Source organism: Arachis ipaensis, chromosome B02, assembly GCF_000816755.2.
Source record: "Arachis ipaensis cultivar K30076 chromosome B02, Araip1.1, whole genome shotgun sequence".
Classification (NCBI taxonomy): domain Eukaryota; kingdom Viridiplantae; phylum Streptophyta; class Magnoliopsida; order Fabales; family Fabaceae; genus Arachis; species Arachis ipaensis.
In genome coordinates this window covers 91,299,318-91,319,988 of record NC_029786.2, presented here as the reverse complement: position 1 = coordinate 91,319,988, position 20,671 = coordinate 91,299,318, and the positions used below count along the sequence as shown (strand labels likewise).

General features: G+C 32.6%; 3 protein-coding genes and 1 pseudogene across 3 annotated transcripts; 3 read left to right on the top strand and 1 right to left on the bottom strand.

The window, feature by feature from the left end:
• Positions 833-3,046, top strand: LOC107627644 (TMV resistance protein N-like). The gene is made up of 3 exons (XM_016330467.2): positions 833-1,538; positions 2,393-2,510; positions 3,041-3,046. The coding sequence occupies exons 1-3, from the start codon at positions 1,051-1,053 to the stop codon at positions 3,044-3,046; spliced, it is 612 nt and encodes a 203-aa protein (XP_016185953.1). The 5' UTR covers positions 833-1,050.
• LOC107627643 lies at positions 3,044-14,314 on the top strand. Its single transcript, XM_021116167.1, has 7 exons — positions 3,044-4,082; positions 4,334-4,803; positions 4,940-6,032; positions 6,610-6,888; positions 6,970-7,650; positions 12,435-13,268; positions 13,458-14,314. The coding sequence occupies exons 1-7, from the start codon at positions 3,054-3,056 to the stop codon at positions 14,232-14,234; spliced, it is 5,163 nt and encodes a 1,720-aa protein (XP_020971826.1). The 5' UTR covers positions 3,044-3,053; the 3' UTR covers positions 14,235-14,314.
• LOC107627641 (disease resistance-like protein CSA1) lies at positions 15,443-17,850 on the bottom strand. The gene is made up of 4 exons (XM_021116168.1): positions 17,720-17,850; positions 17,321-17,596; positions 16,377-17,150; positions 15,443-15,986 (listed from the first exon to the last, which is right to left on the bottom strand). Exons 1-4 carry the CDS (start codon positions 17,819-17,821, stop codon positions 15,489-15,491), a joined length of 1,650 nt encoding a protein of 549 aa, XP_020971827.1. The 5' UTR covers positions 17,822-17,850; the 3' UTR covers positions 15,443-15,488.
• LOC107628460 lies at positions 17,979-20,327 on the top strand (annotated as a pseudogene).

The following is a 20,671-nucleotide window of genomic DNA, read 5'->3' as shown; positions in this document are numbered from 1 at the left end:
TTCAAAATTTTGAATTCTAACTAATTTTATTTTTGGATGTGTATTTAAATTGTAATATATTAATAATTAAATATATTAAATCTGAAATAGAAATTTAAAATTGAAATTTGAATTTTAAATTTTAGTTTTATTTAGTTTGTATTTTGAATGTGTATTTAATTTTAAAAAGACACTAAATCTATTTATAATTTTTAGATGCGTTTGTTTTACTTTTTTTTAAATTATTGTAATAAAAGGCTGAATATTGTACAACTTTTAAAGGATACCTAGTTGAATTGATTTTTTATTTCCTAATCTTTCATACCAATTAACAAAAGAAAAAATATAAGAGAACAATACTTTTTTTTTTTTGAACAAGCGTAAACAATAATTGAAAAAAAGTTATTGATAGTTTAAATGGTTTTATTTTCGGTTCCCTCAGAACTTTGAAAACACTCATTAGCAAAAATTTTGTAATATTAAAAGACTAATGACGACAACCTTAAATATTAAAAGGCTTTAACAAAACTCTCTTGTTTTTTCTCCCGGTGTAATCTAGTATATATCTGATCTAATAACGACAACCTTAATGTCCTCTTACATTTTTTTCATATGTTGCTGGCCCAAGTAAAGCTGTCATAACACAAAGACAAGAGTGTGAGCATCTCTAAGTAATAACGAACAAATTGGAATCTGTTAGCTCAATAAACAATGACATTCACCACGAAAATGTGTAGTGTGTAATTATTGATACTTCAAAACAAAAAAAATTTATGATTTATATAAATACAAGAGAAAATGTGTGATAACTACCTTAATTGTTTATAGATGATTAACACTAACACAAAATGCCATAGTTTAAATAATCTAATCTTTATTGTTTATTACTACTGTACATGTACTAATCTCTAATCTCTAACATATGAACAAAAAGTTAAGCAGTATATGTAGATAGAGCTGCATATGCAAATGCTGTGATCTGATTTGTGCGTTGACTTTATAATCATATAAAGTTTGTTCACCAGTTACCCAACGAATCCCTTTGCTCTTGATTCTAATCCATCATCGCCCATGTCTTACTACCAATCAGCAGAAAGAATCCCCGATCCATCATGGAAGTACGATGTGTATTTGAGTTTCCGAGGCCAAGACACTCGCCACGGATTCACCTCACATCTCTATGACGCTTTGAGGAGAGCTGGGATTCATGTTTTCAGGGACGAGGTGGCGCTTGGGAGAGGAGAGCAGATAACATACACACTGATTCAAGCAATCGAAGCTTCTAGACTTTTGGTTGTTGTTTTCTCAGAAAGTTATGCTGGTTCTAGATGGTGTCTGGACGAGTTGATGAAAATAATGGAGTGTATAAGCACTGGAGGTCAAACTGTCATTCCGGTATTCTACAATGTTGATCCCGCAGATGTACGCCACCAGAGAGGTCCTTTTGGAGAAGCTTTTCAAAGTCATAGATTCTCATATGAGAATGAGATAGTCCATGCATGGAGGGCTGCGCTCACTGAAGCTGCTAACCTTTCTGGATTCGCAATCACCGGAGACAGGTAATTCCATATATATCTGCTTGTTTCTTTTACTTTTCTTTCTTTTTATATTTTTTATTTTAAAAATGTTCTAAAATAGACAATTATATAAAAATAAATCAGTTATTAAATTAATTATAAATATAAAAATATATATTCAAATATAAAATATACATTAAAAATAAATTAAATAATTTATTTATTTATCCACAAATACATTAGTTTTTTATAAAACTATTTCTTGTATTGATTTAAGGAGATCACTTTAATAAAGACATTAAAAATGTCTTTTTTTTTAAGACGTTTACATGTGTCATGATATTATTGGACATCTTTATTAAATCGGTTAATAATTTATTTTTAATAAATCAAAATAAAATCGGTTTATTATAGCAACAATAATAAATTCAATTGTCCACACTATAATTATTAGATCCGATTTGATCCTATCGATTTACATAATTTAAACTGAATTATATTTAAATTTTTTGATAAAAAGATAAATATATTCCTAATTTTTATTTTTAAAAAAATAGAAAAAGAACCATGGTCTAGTGGATTATGTTGATCAATTGGACTGGATCCGATAACAATTAAGTTTATTGTTATTGTTATAAAAAAATCGGTTTTATTTTAATTTGTTAAGAAATTTAAAAATAACTGATTTATTAATATTTTCAATAATAATGCGAAACATAAATGTCTTTACAAGAAGATAAAAAGACGTTTTACGCCTGTTAAGGGAGCATCCTCCTTGATTTAGATTTAAATGTGTCTTGGTGACCAAATAAAGGCTGAGTTCCATTAGTTTAGTTGAATTCATTGGAAAAAGTTAGAATCGTTACTTACGTAAAATCGTTGGTTGATTTTTGCAGAAATGAAGCTGAAATGATCGGAAAGATTGTTAAACATATAACTACTCTACTTGCTTCGGAAGACTTGTTCATCGCAAAGCATCTAGTCATGATATTATTGGACATCTTTATTAAATCGGTTAATAATTTATTTTTAATAAATCAAAATAAAATCGGTTTATTATAGCAACAATAATAAATTCAATTGTCCACACTATAATTATTAGATCCGATTTGATCCTATCGATTTACATAATTTAAACTGAATTATATTTAAATTTTTTGATAAAAAGATAAATATATTCCTAATTTTTATTTTTAAAAAAATAGAAAAAGAACCATGGTCTAGTGGATTATGTTGATCAATTGGACTGGATCCGATAACAATTAAGTTTATTGTTATTGTTATAAAAAAATCGGTTTTATTTTAATTTGTTAAGAAATTTAAAAATAACTGATTTATTAATATTTTCAATAATAATGCGAAACATAAATGTCTTTACAAGAAGATAAAAAGACGTTTTACGCCTGTTAAGGGAGCATCCTCCTTGATTTAGATTTAAATGTGTCTTGGTGACCAAATAAAGGCTGAGTTCCATTAGTTTAGTTGAATTCATTGGAAAAAGTTAGAATCGTTACTTACGTAAAATCGTTGGTTGATTTTTGCAGAAATGAAGCTGAAATGATCGGAAAGATTGTTAAACATATAACTACTCTACTTGCTTCGGAAGACTTGTTCATCGCAAAGCATCTAGTGGGAGTACAATCTCGCACGGAAGATGTGATTCAAGAGTTACATTCTCATAAACCAGAAGACGTCGTGTTAATGGGGATATGGGGGATGGGAGGAGTGGGTAAAACAACCATTGCGAAAAGTGTTTATAATCAAATTCGTCACGGTTTTGATAGGCCAATGTTCCTCCCAAACATTCGGGAGATGTGGGAGAATAACCAACAGGTTTTTCTGCAAGAACAGTTATTGAATGGTATTTGCAAAGCACAGATAAACATACAAAACATCGCATCAGGAGTAGCTTTATTAAGGGAAAAACTTCGCCTGAAAAAGGTATTTCTTGTACTTGATGATGTAAATAATATAGACCAGTTGAATGCCTTGTGTGGAAGTCCAGAATGGTTTGGTGCAGGGAGTATAATAATCATCACAACAAGAGATAGAGGTCTGCTTCGTAGGATTGGAGTTGAGTATGTGTACCAAGTGAAAGAAATGGATTACAATGAATCTCTTCAACTTTTTTGTTGGAATGCATTTGGGAAAGCAACTCCTTTAACAGAGTTTGCTAGACTTGCAGAAGATGTAGTTAAATATTGTGGGGGATTGCCATTGGCCCTTATAACAATTGGTTGTCAATTGTTTGGAAAGATGAAAGACGAGTGGGAGAATGTATTAGGTGGACTCAAAAGGTTTCCCCATCCGGATGTACACAAAGTTTTGAAAATAAGCTTTGATGGCTTAAATGATGACAGAGAGAAAGAAATATTTCTTGATATAGCTAGCTTTTGTATTGGCATGGAAAGAGAGGAGGCACTGCAAACACTAAAGGATGCCTTTGGACTCAGCGAATATGGAATTGGTTTCCTTGAAGAGCAGAGTCTTATAACATTTGACGAGAAAGATAGAGTTCGAATGCATCCTTTGCTGCGTGACATGGGAAGAGAAATCGTTCGAGAGCAATCACAAACTGATGCTCAGGTATATATGAGAAATGCTACACCATCATCAGAATTTATTGTTTTTGGCCATCATTTTTAGTCATTAATCCAATTCTTTTAGTCTATTAATCCAACAACATACTTTAGTCCATATTTTTAAGGAAAAGTATAGGTAAACATTGATGGCTAATTGATGTGATGGCCCTCTAGCATTCCATGGTATACACTACTATGTTTTCTTATTATCCAATATATGATTTTCACCTTTTTCTTATTATAATCATTTTGCAGCGAAGGATGTACGATGTTTTTGTGAGTTTTCGAGGCAAGGACACTCGTCCAACGTTTACATCACATCTCCATACATCTCTCCAAAATGCTGGAATTACTGCTTACAAGGATGATGATGATGTTGATGGACTTCAAAGGGGAGAACGGATTTCAATCGCATTGTTAAAAGCAATTGGATTGTCTGCATGTTCTGTCATTGTTTTTTCAACCCACTATTCTGATTCAAAATGGTGCCTGCAAGAGCTTGAGAATATCATGGTATGCCATAGAACAAAAGGTCAAGTGGTTTACCCTATATTCTATGAAGTAGATCCCTCAGATGTACGTTATCAAAAGAAAGAGACTGACTTTGGGAAAGCTTTTGAAAGTCTTATAAGTCGAAGATCAGTGGAAGAAGATAAGGTGCAAAGTTGGAGAACAGATCTTCGTGAAGTTAGTAGCTTTTCAGGGACGACTGTGATCAACTCCAGGTATTTGTATTTAGAAGTCTCATACACACTTATATATTATTTGATAGATAGTTTAGAGTTTTCTAATTGATTATTTCATCTTGTGCTAATGTGATGACTGACTTTGCTGCTTATCTCTGCTCTCTATATTTTATAGGAACGAAAGTGAAGATATCAAAAGAATTGTCGAACACGTTACTCGTTTATTAGATAAGACAGAGTTGTTCGTTGCAGCGCATCCAGTGGGAGTAGAACCTCGTGTGCAAAAGTTGATTGAAGAATCAAACATTCAAAAGATAAAAGATGTTCTAATACTTGGGATAAAAGGCATGGGGGGCGTTGGTAAAACCACTATTGCCAAAGCCATCTATAACAAAATTCGTCGCGATTTTGATGGCAGGAGCTTCCTCCTGAACATTAGAGAAACATGGCAGCAAGATAATGGAAAGGTTCTCTTGCAACAGCAACTTCTTGAGGATATATTCATTGCAACAAGGATACACATAAGTAACATTGATTCAGGGAAGCAAATATTAAAGGAAAGGCTTGGTGCTAAAAGGGTACTCATTGTGCTTGACGATGTGACTGATTTGGACCAACTCAATGCTTTGTGTGGTAGTGGTGAATGGTGTCGTCCTGGGAGCGTAGTAATCATCACAACAAGACATGATGATCTTCTTCGAGTGTGTAAACTCACATTCAATCTAGAAGAGATGAATGGGGCTGAATCCCTTGAACTTTTTAGCTGGCATGTATTCAAACAAGCATGTCCAAAAGATAAGTTTGTCAAGCTATCTACAGATGTAGTTGAATATTCTAATGGATTGCCACTGGCTCTGGAAGTTCTTGGGTCCCATTTGTTTAATATGGGAATAATAGAATGGCAAAGTGCATTGGATACTCTGAAATTAATTCCCCATGATAAAGTCCAGAAGAAACTACAAATAAGTTTTGATGGTTTAAGTAAGAATTATGAAAAAGAAATATTCCTTGACATTGCATGCTTTTTTATTGGGATGGATCGAAATGATGTTGTGAAGATATTAAATGGTTGCGGACTCCATGCAGAAATTGGAATCAGTGCCCTTAAAGCGCGAAACCTTGTAACTGTTGATAACAATATGCTTGGAATGCATGACTTGTTAAGAGATATGGGAAGAGCAATAATTTGTGAGCAATCACCTGAACTTGAAGAGCGAAGTAGATTATGGTATGATGAGAAAGTGCTTGAACTATTAGAGAATCATGAGGTATGATTTACGTTTTAGATAAAATTAGTTTCAATAAAAGTGCTGTCAAAGCTAACATTAAGAGTTCCCTTGATGGGGGAAGAAATAAGCATTATTTGTTGAAAAATTAAATCTAATTGTTATACTGCTTTTGCTAATTTCCAACTCCCAATAACTAAGGCTACTGAGATAGGGACATAGAGACACAAAATTATGTTTGGCAAAGGAGACATGGACAGAGATAATGTGTACAGAGACATTGAATTAATATATTTTGTATCCATCCTGATAGGAATGACACGGAGACACTAACAAGGGACACAACTTATTTTTTATTTTTTTTTCATTATTTTTATTAATTTTTTATAATTATATTTTTTATTATTATATTTTTCATCTCAAATTTTTTGAATGAAAAAAAAATGAAAATAAATTGGATTTTCATAATTTGTTCTAATTTATCACCAAACAGAATACAAGAACATAAAACTTTGTGTCTCTGTCCATTAATATCTTGTCCTGTCCTATTCTCAGTGTCTTGTCCTATCGTGTTCTCGGAAACAAACGCAGCCTAATATTCCATTTTCATTTCTTTTAGGGAACAGATTTAAAGGCTAAGGGATTGAGTTTGAAGCTGCCAATGACCAATTCCATTTGTTTGAGTAAAGAAGCATTTAAGAATATGACTAAACTTAAATTGCTTCAACTCGCGGGTGTACAACCTAATGGAGAGTTCAAACATCTTTCAAGATATCTTAGATGGATGAGTTGGCATGGATTTCCTTTGAGACACACTCCCATAGACTGCTATCAACCAAATATAATTTCCATTGAGTTAGAAAACAGCAAACTCAAAGTTCTGTGGAAGGAGTCCCGGGTAAGAATCCTAACGCGTACATATAATTCATAAGCTTGTATTGTATTCTAACATAAGCCTTGAAATTTTCTTTTCTTGTAGTTGTTGAAACAGCTGAAGATTTTAAATCTTAGTCATTCACATGACTTGATCAAAACCCCAGATTTTTCATACCTACCTAATCTTGAGAAGTTAGTACTCAAGGATTGTACAGAATTGTCTTTGATTTCCTATACCATTGGAACTCTAAAAAACATCCTTCATATCAATATAGAAGGATGTACAAACCTTTGTGTACTTCCAAGAAGCATATACAAGTTGACATCTCTTGAAACTCTCATCCTCTCTGGGTGTTTAAAGATTGATAAGTTAGAAGAAGATGTGGAACAAATGGAATCTTTGGCAGTGCTAAAAGCTGATAACACTGCCATAGCACAAGTGCCCAGTGCGCTAGCAAGATTAAGAAACCTTGGACATGTTTCTTTGTGTGGCTATGAAGGATTGGCATGTGATGTGATTCCTTTAATTATGTTTTGGTTATGGACTTCACCAAATAATATGTTGTCTTCAGTTATGCAAAAATGTTCAAATGTTTTCACTTATGCAAATTGGCGTCCACGGCTTCAGATAAAAGGATATGTATCTTTGAAAACTGATAATGTGGCAAATTGCAATGAATTGGGGATGGATATTTCTGAACCAAAATCTTCTTTGAATTCCCTTTTGATTCAAATGGGGGTGGAAAACTCAACCACAGACATACTTCAAAAGACTATTTTACAGGTTTGTCCCTATCTTTTATAAATAACTAGTATTTTTACCCGTAATAACATTACGGAAATATAAATTTAATAAAATTGTGGTCTACTTTGTTCTGACAGTATAGATTATGCATGGCACAAAAGATTTATAAAATTAAACTACTTTTACAAAAAAAAAAGTCATAGATTGATAAAAGTCTCTAGCTAAGAAGACCAATGTATCTGTAGATAAAAAATTAAATAATAAGATTTTTAGTTATTATTTTTATATGAAAAAGTCTAATTTTTTATTAATATTTAATTTTAACATTCGTTATCTAAAATTTAAAACAATTTAACGTATATACTTTTACATTTAATTAGGTGTTAATTGTTAAGTCTGTTTTACAAATAAAAATAATTAATTTTCATACTTGCTATTTAAAAATAATATTTTTTCTCTCTATATATATAAAAATATAATTAGATATTAGCATAAAAAATTATACTGATAGTTATAAAATTAACTCAACATTAATTTTTTTAAAATAATTGAATTTTGATTCTAACTTTTATTTAATTATAATATTAGTATTCTCTTAAAATTATATGTAATAAATATTTGAAAAAAGAAAAATAAAAATATATATTAGAAAGATAAGCGGTAAAAATTTAAAACTAAATAAAAAACTAAAAGACTATGTATATAATAACAATAATAATAATATTTTTATTTAAATTATATTATTTTATTAATTTTGTTTTCTGTAGAAGAGAAATATAGAAAAATAGAGAATGAGAGAAAAGAGAGAGAAAGATAAAGATGAAGAATGAAAGTGAGAGTGAGAGTTTATTAATTTTGAAAAAAATATTTTCTCTCAATTTTAATAAGAGAGTGACATGTGATACATAATATAGGTATATTTCAATTTCAATTTTAATATTTCAATTTTAATTTTAATGCAATTAAAGAATGTTATGTTGCACATTTTGATTGTCAAATTAGTAATTAATCATTGATATTGATAATGATATATAAAATAGATAGAGTAATTGAAAGAATGAGAGAAATAAGAAAGAAAGAGGAAGGAGGGGAGATCTCTTTAATTTTGGAGGGAAAGATTTGATTTCAATTGCAATGATGGAGTGACATGTGGCACATTTTGATTGTAAAATTAGTAAGGAAAAGACAAGAATTATTTAATTTTGGAGAGAAAGATTTGATTCCAATTGCAATAAGAAAGTGACATGTGACACATTTTGGTTGTAAAATTAGAGATATATAATAGATTATTATTATTATTATTATTATTATTATTATTATTATTATTATTAATTTTACAACTAAAATATGTCACATATCACTTTTTTATTACTAATAGATATAATAGATATAATAAATTTCTTTTATTTGGTTCTATATGCTAAAAAATGAATTAAAAGATAATATCTGCTCTATCATCTATTTATGGATGTCTTTGATTTAACATTTTTTTTCAAACTACAAAAAATTTTATTGAAACAACAACAACAGAGCCTTGTCTATTAGATGGGTCGGTTATATGGATCAAACGACGACATTATGTTCTATCATATATCATGTCAACAGAGAGACTGTTTACATGTAAATTTTGTTTGACCATCTTATGATGGTCTTCCTAAGTCTTCCTCTACCTTTCACTCCTAGTCCATCTTCCATCTCATCCACCCTCATGACTGGGTGCTCTGTCGGTCTTCTTTTCACATGTCCAAATCATCTGAGACTTGATTCTACCATATCTATTCTTAATATATAAAAGTAGGTAGATAAGGTTTATCCACATTCTTTTGAAGCTATTTCTCTTCTTCTACTAACGCCAAGTCAGCAGCAACATTGCTTATTTGGCAAAATGTTAGAATCAACTACTCAAAACTTGTCAAATCAACTATTATTTTCAAATCAACAAAAAATATACATCCTCTTCCGGTCCCATGAGCCATTGTTTTTTTCTCGAAACAAGCAAGAATGAGGAGAAAGCAATATCTTCGGTCAAAGAGGAGTGTCAATTTAGCTTCCACTTCAGGTTAGTACAAAAGAGTCTCATAACATATTCTGTTCTGCTTTTTGTATTGATTTTTGGTACAGATAGAAAAAAAATTCTTTTGTAATTATTTACGAATCATTACGTAGGATTTAAATAAAATATATTGTATTATATTTAAAATACTATCGATGTGTGAAAAATGGATAATTTTAAGTTAAGAAGTTGCCAACTCAGCTTCCACTTTAGGTGAGTACTAATTATTTTTATAACATATTTTATTCTAATTGTTGCTACACATAACTAATTGATAGGAAAAAATTCGTATAGTTTGTTGTAATTGTCTACTATGTAGGATGAAAATAAAATCTTTTGCATTATATTTAAAATCATAAAAATATGTGAAAAAATGGATAATTTTTTAAAAATAAAATCACATCAATATTAATTTTGCAATCCGTAAATAAGTTTATCCACATTACTTCTATCGATGCGTGAAAAAAGGATAATTTAAAAAAAAAAGTTACTTCAATAATAATTTTGCAACCTTGGCAAAAGATGAAAATCAACCAATCACTATTTAGTAAAATGTTTTAAAAAATTAAAATAAAAAACTCTTATATATTATTATTCAATTGAAACATAAAATAATAATTAAATACAATAAACATACATTAAAAGTGTCATAATAATAATAATTATAAAAAATTTCAGTTACAAATATTCAAATTCTACAACTTATACATGTTAAGACTCTTATTATTCTTCATTTCTTAATCTCTCATACTAATTGTCAAAAATTTCTTAAATTTAATTTAACATTTTTATAACAAAAATTTTTTAAATTTAATATAACATTTTTATATGTTTTTCATTCTTATTCATTTATTTTTTTAATTATTTACAAACAAAAAAATCGCAAAAAAAAAGACAAAGTGTAGCCATTAATGCAAATCGAAAAATGAAAAAAAAATAAAAATGCAGTTTTATATAACTCTAATATAAATAACCTATGTCTTTTTTAAAAATAAATAAATTCAAAATCTATTTATAATATTTTCTCTAAAATATTTTAAATATAACATTTATTAAAATATACTATATAGTATAAATAATCTACCTCTTCGCGCATTGCGCGGGTCTCACTCTAGTTTTTCTTAATAAGTGATACTCTTTCTCTTTCTCTCTCTCTCTCTCTCATCTTGCGTTCCTTATTCTATCCAATCGCCTATGACCACTCATCCATCTCAACATCTTCATCTCTGTCATACTTAACTTATGTTCGTGCTTCCATTTGGCCGCCTAACACTATGTACCATAAAACATAGCCAGTCTTATAGCAGTGTGATAAAATTTATCTTTAAGTTTTAAAGACACTTTTTTTTGTCACATATAAAATCAGATGCACTTTTTTGTCTTAATTTTTCTTTTGCTGTTCTTCTAATAACGTCTGTCATCTCCCTCCACATCTCCTCCGCGCTTTCATCCCCATTCTACTTTGCCTCTTCTCCTATCCGTCTTCGGAAGCTTCTTTATTCCTCATCTTTCGTGTGATGTTTTTTCCTCAACTTTTACTCAATGCAAAAATTCATGAAGAGCATCTTATGTTATGTTGTTAAACTCTCTCTTGGAATAATTTTACAATTAATACAAAATTTTCGGTCGACTCTCCTCAATAAGAAGAAGTCGATTTGAAAGCTTGTCATACCACTCCTATAGGTTATAATATGTTCGTCTCTCTTTTTAAAACATGTATTTGCAATGAGAATGTCAAAGATTGAAGAAAAGTCTAAAATAGTTTTACCCTCGGTAATGACCACCCCGAAACCATGACCTCCGTGAATACTCATACCCAATCACTTCTCTTCCAACATGGGCATTTAAATTTCCTCCTAAAAAAATCTTATCTTCCGAAAGTATGTCTTTGACTAAACTCTTTAGATCCTCCTAAAACCTTATCTTGTATTGCTCGTCCGAACCTACTTGCGGTGTATATGCGCTAATCACATGAAAAGTACATCCTTCCAATACAAGTTTAATAGAGATGATCTTATCTCCCACCCTCTTGATATTCACTACGTCCTTCTTCCACTGTTTATCCACAATAATACATATCTCATTCTGATTCTTCACTTTTCCTGTATACTAAAATTTGAATCCGAAAGTATCTAACTTCCTAGCCTTTGTACTGACCCATTTTGTTTCTTGTAGGCACGTGATATTAATCTTCCTCCTTGTCATGGTATCAACCATCTCTATGGATTTTCCTATTAGAGTGCCTATGTTCCATGTCCCAAATCTCAATCTTCTGTCGCTCCGACCTTTACTCTTACTTTTTTTTTTGTGAACTAACTTATTGACCCTCGTCCATTCACGAAAACGTGGGAACTCTTGCTCATTTAATACTAAATCTGAACACCGATGCAGTGGCTCTTGCTCATTTGACACTGTACACGAGCCATACAACGTGTTACTTCTGGGCAACAACCTAGTTTCAGCGCAATAACGTCTTTGGTCCATGTTATGAAAATTCAACTAAGTTTTTGTGTAGGCTGTCGAAAGCCTAACACAACCCTTCTCCTTTATCCGGACTTGAGACCGGCTATGTACCGCAGGTGTAAAATAGGCCGAGTTAAAAAGTTCTACCGAAACGTGGAAAGAATTTATAAAAGCATATCTTAAACAAAAATTATTTAATTTGATCCGAAGTGGAAACAACTTTTAAAGTTGCTTGAAATATCATTTATGTTGTTAATGAAATAAATGATTTGTGAAGCATATAATGCTTTGTTATGTAAAATCGCAGAACAATGAGCTTGGAGATTACCTGCTCCCTTATGACAACAATTATCCTGGTTTGTTAACATTCAGTGGTGAAGGTTCCTTTGTGACTTTTCAAGTCCTTCATATGAATGGGCGCAACTTGAAGTCCATGATGTTGCACATTGTTTACTATTCTACTTCTTCCACATTCACTACAACAGAAGATCTGATTCTTGAAAATGTGCAAATCTTAAATCTCTCAAGGGACATGTCCAATGTATTTAAGGGAGATAAGTTAGTTTCATTCAAAGATGAGGACAGGGAAATCCTAATGTCAAGTCTAGAACCTGGTGACACCGTGCGGATTGTTGTTGCTTTAGGATCTGGGTTCATTGTGACGAAGACCATAGTTTATCTCATATATGACGATGAACCACCAATTGAGGAAAACTTGGAGCACTTCAATGATGATGAGGATGATATTGTTTGTTCTACTGGTGATGACGTTGTAGCTTCTGTGAATGAAGGCACTTTGGGTGTTGATGTCATTGCAGCAGATTATGATGAAGATGTTACTGTTTTTGGTGTTCATGATGCAGTAGCTGGTATGAATGAAATTGTTTCTGGTGTTGATGCTATGGCAAAAGATGAGGATGGTGCTACTGTTGCTAATGTTGATGATGATATGGTAGCCAATCTGGATAGAAATGCTTCTACTTCTGGTACTGATATCATGCCACCAATTACTAATGGTTTTGGTGCTAATTATGTAGTAGCAACTGATATAAATGAAAGTTCTTCGAGTGTTGATGATAATAATGATGATGATGTTGCTGCCATTGGAGATAAAATGACAGGACTTATTCCCTTAGTTCAGGTATGAAAGGATATAAAATGGCAGCTTGGTTCACATTTGTATTAATTCCATGTGAAAATTTTGAATGATTTAAATATTGATTTGGTTTAAACAACTATTTTTTAACATTAATACATACACACATATTTAAAAATTAAATCCCGAATTGTTGGTTCATTTTTCTAACTATTTAATTACTTTCTTATACAGGTCCCTCTTGATGCTAATACATATTCTGAGCTTACATTGACTATGATGGTTTCAAAAGATGAGCTTCATGAAGATAGTGATTTGCTTATTGCAGAGTTGGATAAAACATTGTCAGAGAGCTACTTTCTGTACCCTAGTCCTGGATCATTAGAACTTCAAAGTCTCTCTGTGATTTCAATCTTTCAAAAAATGCAACTTCTTTTGGATAATGAACTAGAAGCCTTGGTAGGAGATGTTAACATCAAGAATCAGCTTCTTGGCTATGTGGCTCAATTAGGCCAAATAATAGGGTCATCACAAGTTCCTAAAGATCTTCACTCTTTGGTTACTGAGATTAATCACTTCTATGAAGATTTTCTCAATGATTTTCCGCCTGTTCAAGAAGTGTTAGACAATCATGAAAGATTGATTGACTCACAGAATGGACTTCAAGAGAAGTTAAAAGCGGCTAAGGCTAAACAGGGACACTTTTCTGCTTCAATTTCTAAAGGAAAAGAAAGGGTCAATGAGATGTCTAAAGAAATCAATGAATTGGAGGTGAAACTAAAAGCCTTGCATGAGAAGAGGAATAGGTTACAATTCAATGTGAAATGTTGTGAGTTTGAATCTATAAACATCAATAAGAATTTGGAAACTTTGATAAAAGAGAATGAAGAGGTTGTGAGCACTCTCAAAGAATCAGAATCTGCATTGAGAAAGGCTGAGTTGTCAAAGCAGAGTTATGAGAGGAAGCTAGCAGTCTTGAAGCAAGCTCTTTATGGCAACACTAGACATTAGAATTTTCTTCAATTTTGTAATAATTAGAACACTTAATATTAATAAAAAAGTTATAGACTTGTGTTGGCCATTCTTTCTACAAAAATAAGACTCCTAAATCCTAATCATTACTCAATTTGCTTCAAACATTCAAAACTTGTAATTTCGATCATCCAAAACCGACAAATTACTTTATGCCTCAGTCTTTCTTGAAGAATGCAAGACACACCAATACTTCTAGTCTTCGACATTGAGATCTAGAAAGTCACAACAAACTTCATCGATTACCTTTTTTTTTCTCTATTTTTTTTCTTTGGTCAGAACGAACTTCATCATTTAAGTGGGTTGTAAAAGTTAAAACCCATAGCAGAAAACTCAAAATCAAAACATAGAAACAAGATATTGCTTTGACTTTTTGTTGATGACAAACAACAAAACTGAATTCTCATTTCTCAAACAGGTATAGGTTTGCACCGTGTAATGGTGCTATCTTGTTCGTTTGTGAGATAGGCTCAAAAACATAACATAGATATAAGTTAAAAAAAGGAAATTATTATTTGGATTTGCAACAGTTGTTATATTCTATTTAAACAATGGCAGAAGTGTTAGTGAATAAAAGGAAAAGGAATAATTACAAAATGAAGAAAATTCTAATGCTTAATGTTGCCAAGAGCTCTTTTCAACAACTATTTTTTTTTTTCCTTTTAAAGGTCACATAACAGATCAAATTTTGAGTGTTTTCATAGCAAGCTACCTTCCTCTTTGATTTCCACATCGATACTTCTGGTCTACTACAATAGAAATGGAAAAGTCTTCTCATGATTTGAAAATTTGATGCATCCATGTCTGCAAACTTTAAAGCTATAGTAAAAACAAAAATTCTAAGACATGGAAACAAAACATATTTTTGTTGATGAAGAAAATGGTTCTATACATATTTGAGGAAGCAGCAGGTATAGGTTGGTACCATAAAATGAGGTTACCTTCTTCGTTTGTCAGATAGGCAGTGTTTCCAAATTAGAAAACCAGCGACACCAATCCAGAACAGCGGCGAGACCAGAACGGAGGCGAGAGACAAAGGTCCATGAAATCTCTAAGCTCACAAAGAAGTAAAGAAAATGGTTTGTACTGGTTGAAGCAATTCAGCATGTCAAACATGCTTAACCAATAGAATAACTGGTTCATGGATTGTTAATTTTTTTTTGGATTACAAATTTAAAAACTAATGCCAATTGTTATAAAATCATCTCCTCTCATTAACCATGAAATAACACATTATTGAATGAGTGTGATAGGGTTAGAACTACTTACTTTTTTAGCTCTGCCAAAACTAACAACATTCTTATCTTCTGGCATATCGGTAGCATCCCTATCTTCATTATTTGGCTCACCATATATGAGATAAACTGATGTCTTCTTCACAACAAATTCTGTCCCATAAACAACAATCACAATCTCAACTCTGTCTCCGGGTTCCAAACTTGAAATTATGCTTTGCCACTCGTCATCTTCAAGAGAAGCTAGTGTGTCACACTTATACACTTGAATGGTAGATTTTGTGTAATTTATTATCAACACATTCTTGAAACATTTTAGTGAGATGGTGTCCGCAGAAGAAGAATACACAATGCACATTGTCATTATCTTCAAGTCACGTCCATTCCCGTGAGGGACATTGAAAATTATAGAAGCACCATCAGAATTGAAGGTCAACCAATCAGGATAATTGTCACCCGGCAACAAATAATTGTCATGCTCATTGGTGCTCAATTTCTGAAAAGAAAAATTCATAAAATCTTAAATCAATAATTAATTAAACAATTAAGAAAATGATGTTCTAGTGTCTGAATTCTTGTTGCTAATTAAAAACAGAGGCACTAGATTTGGTTCCACAATAGAATCTATAAGACTGTGAAATCTTAAATAAGAGGAAACATCCTCTATATATCTATCAGTTTTATAATCATACACCAAAATAAAAATAGAAATCAATAAGTTGTTACACATTTTTTCTTTGGTTTCTCAAAAGTCAAAGGATTCTATTGCCAATAGCAATGGCCAAATCTTGGAGGCATTAAGATCTCTGAAGTAAATATCATGTAGTTGTTTTAATATTACTCTTAAGTTAAACGTTACTATAAAAAATAAATTTGAGAGAGATACCTGAAAAACTCTCTCTCTAAGAATGTTGCTGACTTGGTTCTTGACTCCCACTTCAATTAGAAGAGACTTGACTAATCCATTCATTTGAAATTGATTGCAAATACTAATTATGGATGAACTTCCCATGTTTGAGACCTGTGATGTAGTTGGTGTTGCTTCTAATTCATTGTAATATGTTGCATATAGAGTGTCCAAAATTCTTGCAATACCTTCAGCTAGTTGAAAATCTGAGTTGTACTCCACTTGCAAACTTCGAAGCTTTCCTACATCTGAGGAAACAAGTTCCAAATCCATACATGTTTCAACTTGAGATGAGAAATTATTTGTGGGTGACATCCATGACCAAATGAGAGAAGGAAACACATCACGTGAGAATCCTTCATAACCACTCAAAGAAACATATCCAATGCTTTTTGATCTTACTATTGAAAATGGCACTTGTGTTATTGCAGTCTTGTCTGCAATCAAAGTTACCAAGGATTCCATTTGGTCCAAATCATTTTCCAATTTATCAATCATTGAGCATCCCGAAATAATGAGAGTTTTCAGAGATTTCAACTTATAGAAAGTTCTTGGAAGGTTATGAAGGCTTGTGCAATCTTCCAAATTGATCAAAAGAATGTATTTGAGATGTTCAATGGTTTCTGAAATTGCAGTCAAACGTGGACAGTCGTTGAGTAACAACTTTTCAAGATTAGGCAAGTATGAGAAGTTAGGGGTTTGTGTCAAGTGCTGAGAATGGCTAAGATTGAGAATTTTTAACCTCTCAAGGAGCTGAAAGAAAGAAAGAAAGATAAATTATGAAAGAAGTTTGTTTGTTTGTGAAAGCATGACCAACATAAAAGCATAGCTCAAGTCCTATACATTAAAATAGCATTACCATGAGAACCTTAAATCAAAATAAATATATTGAAATAAGTTTGAGAAATATTCAAAATTTATACCTTTGGCTCTTTCCACACTAATTTGAGACTGCTAGATTCTAACTCCATGGAAACTAAGCTTGTTTGAGAAAAGTTTGAAGGCATATATTTCAAAGGAAATCCATGCCAGTAAAGGCATCTTAGATCTTTTGAAATATATTCAAAATCTCCACCAAGTTGTACACCTGCAAGTTGAAGCAATCTGAGTTTCTTCATCTCCTTAAATGCTTCAGTCTTCAAACAAATTGTATCAGTTCTTGTCAACTTCAAAGTTAGTCCCTCAATAGCTTTTGTACCCTGTAAAATAAAATAGACAGAATTATATCAGAAACCAAATAAGTACAACAACAAAATCAAATATTATGTTCATTTAGCTTTCTTTGGTGATTTCATAAACAATAAAAAGCATGTAGATATTACAATGTGTTTTTGTAGCACTTCAAGTACTTCCTTCTGCAACCATAACCTGCAACGCCCCTCTGGCTCCTTCGGATATTTGTCACGGACGATTTCTCTTCCCATATTCGCAGCAAATCATGCATTCCAAGTTTGTTATTTTTATCAATCGTCACAAGACTTCGGTCTACGAGAGTGCTTATTCCAACTTCAGCATCATATTCATCTAACATATTTATGACGTCATTTCGATCCATCCCAATAAAATCTAGGATGTTTATTTACTTTTTTTCAGGGAATGTCGCTGTTAACATTGTCTGCTGTAGCACCTGGACTGAAGCCTGTGTGTCGCAGTATAAGTGATTGCCATCCAACAACAGGACAAACTGCAGCTCTCTTTATCGCACTCTACTTGATTGCTCTCGGAACTGGCGGTATCAGACCGTGTGTTTCGTCTTTCGGCGCTGACCAGTTCGACGAAAATGATACCATTGAGAGGAAAAAGAAGAGCTCTTTTTTCAACTGGTTTTACTTTTCCATCAACGTGGGTGCACTCATTGCTTCCTCAGTGCTGGTTTGGATACAAATGAATGTGGGGTGGGGGATGGGGTTTTGGAGTCCCTGCGGTTGCCATGATCATTGCAATTATATTTTTCTTCATCGGTAGTCGATGGTACCGGCTGCAAGTACCCGGTGGCAGCCCTCTTACTAGGATTTGCCAAGTCATAGTCACGGCCACAAGGAAATTCAGTGTTCAGGTGCCAGAAGATAAGTCTCTTCTTTATGAGACTTCAGATGCAGAATCTGCCATCAAAGGATGCCGCAAACTTGAACACACAAAAGAACTTAAGTGAGTTATTCACACCATGCTGTCACTACTTAATTATGATAAATTATATTAGGCAATCAAAACTGGTTGCAAGTACTTTATTTGGTTCCTTAACAAAAAGGTTTTAAGTTCAAATTCACCTTAGTTGGGTCAGGCCAGATAAGCCGAGTTTCCAGCAATAGAATTTAGATTTTGGCGGTTTAATTGGGATAAAAACTAGTTGTAACCAACATGGTATTCCATCAATTTCAAAATAAGTATCGTTTTCATTTTTTGTGCTTCATTGAAAAGTTAATGTAATTAGACAATGGGCTTATCTAGATACATTAATTTTTCAATGAACAAAAAGTGAAAGCGACACTTATTTTAGTCAGAGGGAGTATTAGTTAAGAATTAAGATAGTAAATACTTTATTTGTTTCCTAAACTAAGAGGTTCAAAGTTCAAATTTACCTTAGTTGAGTTAGGCCAAATCAGAAGCAGAGCCTCATACAGAGTAAGGGGGGAAATGGCCTCCCCCAACCATCAATTTTCTCTATAAATTATACATAAAATTTTATTTTATTTTATTCTAAATATAAAATTATTTTTTGGCCCCTCTTTCACATTGAGGCTAGCTCTGCCCTGGGCCAAATAAGTCGAATTCTCAGTAATAGAATCTAGATTTCGAAAGTTCAACTGGGATGAAGAAAGGTAAAATTGCGGGCTTGTCTTTTTCCTATTCTGCACTTCATCATATAGCATCTTCTGGTTACACTTTCATTCTAAATTTTTCTTTTATTCTTATGTTTTCCAGATGTTTGGATAAGGCAGCAGTAGAGACAGACTCCGACCGCCTAAAGGATTTGCCGAATCCATGGAAGCTCTGCACGGTAACACAAGTCGAAGAGTTCAAATCCGTGATTCGCTTGCTCCCAGTTTGGGCTTCACTTATTGCCTTTGCAACTGTGTACTCTCAAATGAACACCATGTTTGTTCTACAAGGCAACACAATGGACCAGCATATTGGTCCAAAATTCAAGATTCCATCAGCCTCCCTCTCCCTTTTCGACACTCTGAGCGTCATCTTTTGGGCACCGGTCTATGACCGCATCATTGTCCCATTCGCAAGGAAGTTCACTGGACATGAACGTAGATTCACGCAACTTCAACGTATAGGCATTGGCCTCATCATCTCCATTGTGTCCATGATTGTGGCCGGAATCCTAGAGGTCGTTCGTCTCAACATGGTCCGGAAAAACAACTACTATGATCTCGAGACCATCCCCATGTCGATCTTCTGGCAAGTGCCGCAATATTTCCTCGTCGGAGCTGCGGAAGTCTTCACGAACATCGGTCAGATGGAGTTCTTTTATGGTGAGGCACCTGATGCTATGAGAAGTCTCTGCTCGGCTCTGTCACTAACAACTATGGCCTTGGGAAATTATGTTAGTACCTTTCTTGTTACCATTGTGACAAAAGTTACCACAAGTCATGGAAGGCTTGGTTGGATACCGGACAATCTGAATAGGGGCCATCTTGATTACTTCTTTTGGCTTTTGACCCTCCTCAGCTTGCTCAACTTCCTTGTGTATCTTTGGATTGCAAAGAGGTACAAATACAAAAGGGTGATAACAAATGTTCGTTGAGATGTTGGCATATGATGTTCCACTACTTTGTTATCTGCTCTAGCCTCTAGAATTGTATTTTGTGTTTAGTCTTTTTAGTGGATTTGATGTTGCTATATGAACTTTTATGTTGATATTTATGTAGATGCTATTTGTGGCTTGTAGTTTTTCTTAATAAAAAGGTTCCTTTAGTGTCTTTTTTTTTTCCTTTTCTTTTCTTTCGGAGTGAGCTCATATTTTTCAAATGAGAAATATTTGTTAGAGAGTTTTGCATGAAAAGTTCTAAATATATCTTTTGCTGAAATCATATTTACTAAATTGATGCACGGTTATTTATCCAAATGCCTCGTATACAATCTAAGCCTTTAAGGCAATAGATGTCAAGCTCTGTCTTCTTTTGAATTTAGACATAAAGCTTGTCTTCATCCTATTAGAATTGGAAAGATATTGATACTTTATTTCAACTAGAGTAAGATTCGTGTGATGCACGAAAAATTAAATTAATTATATTATATAATATATATATTTAACATGTTATATT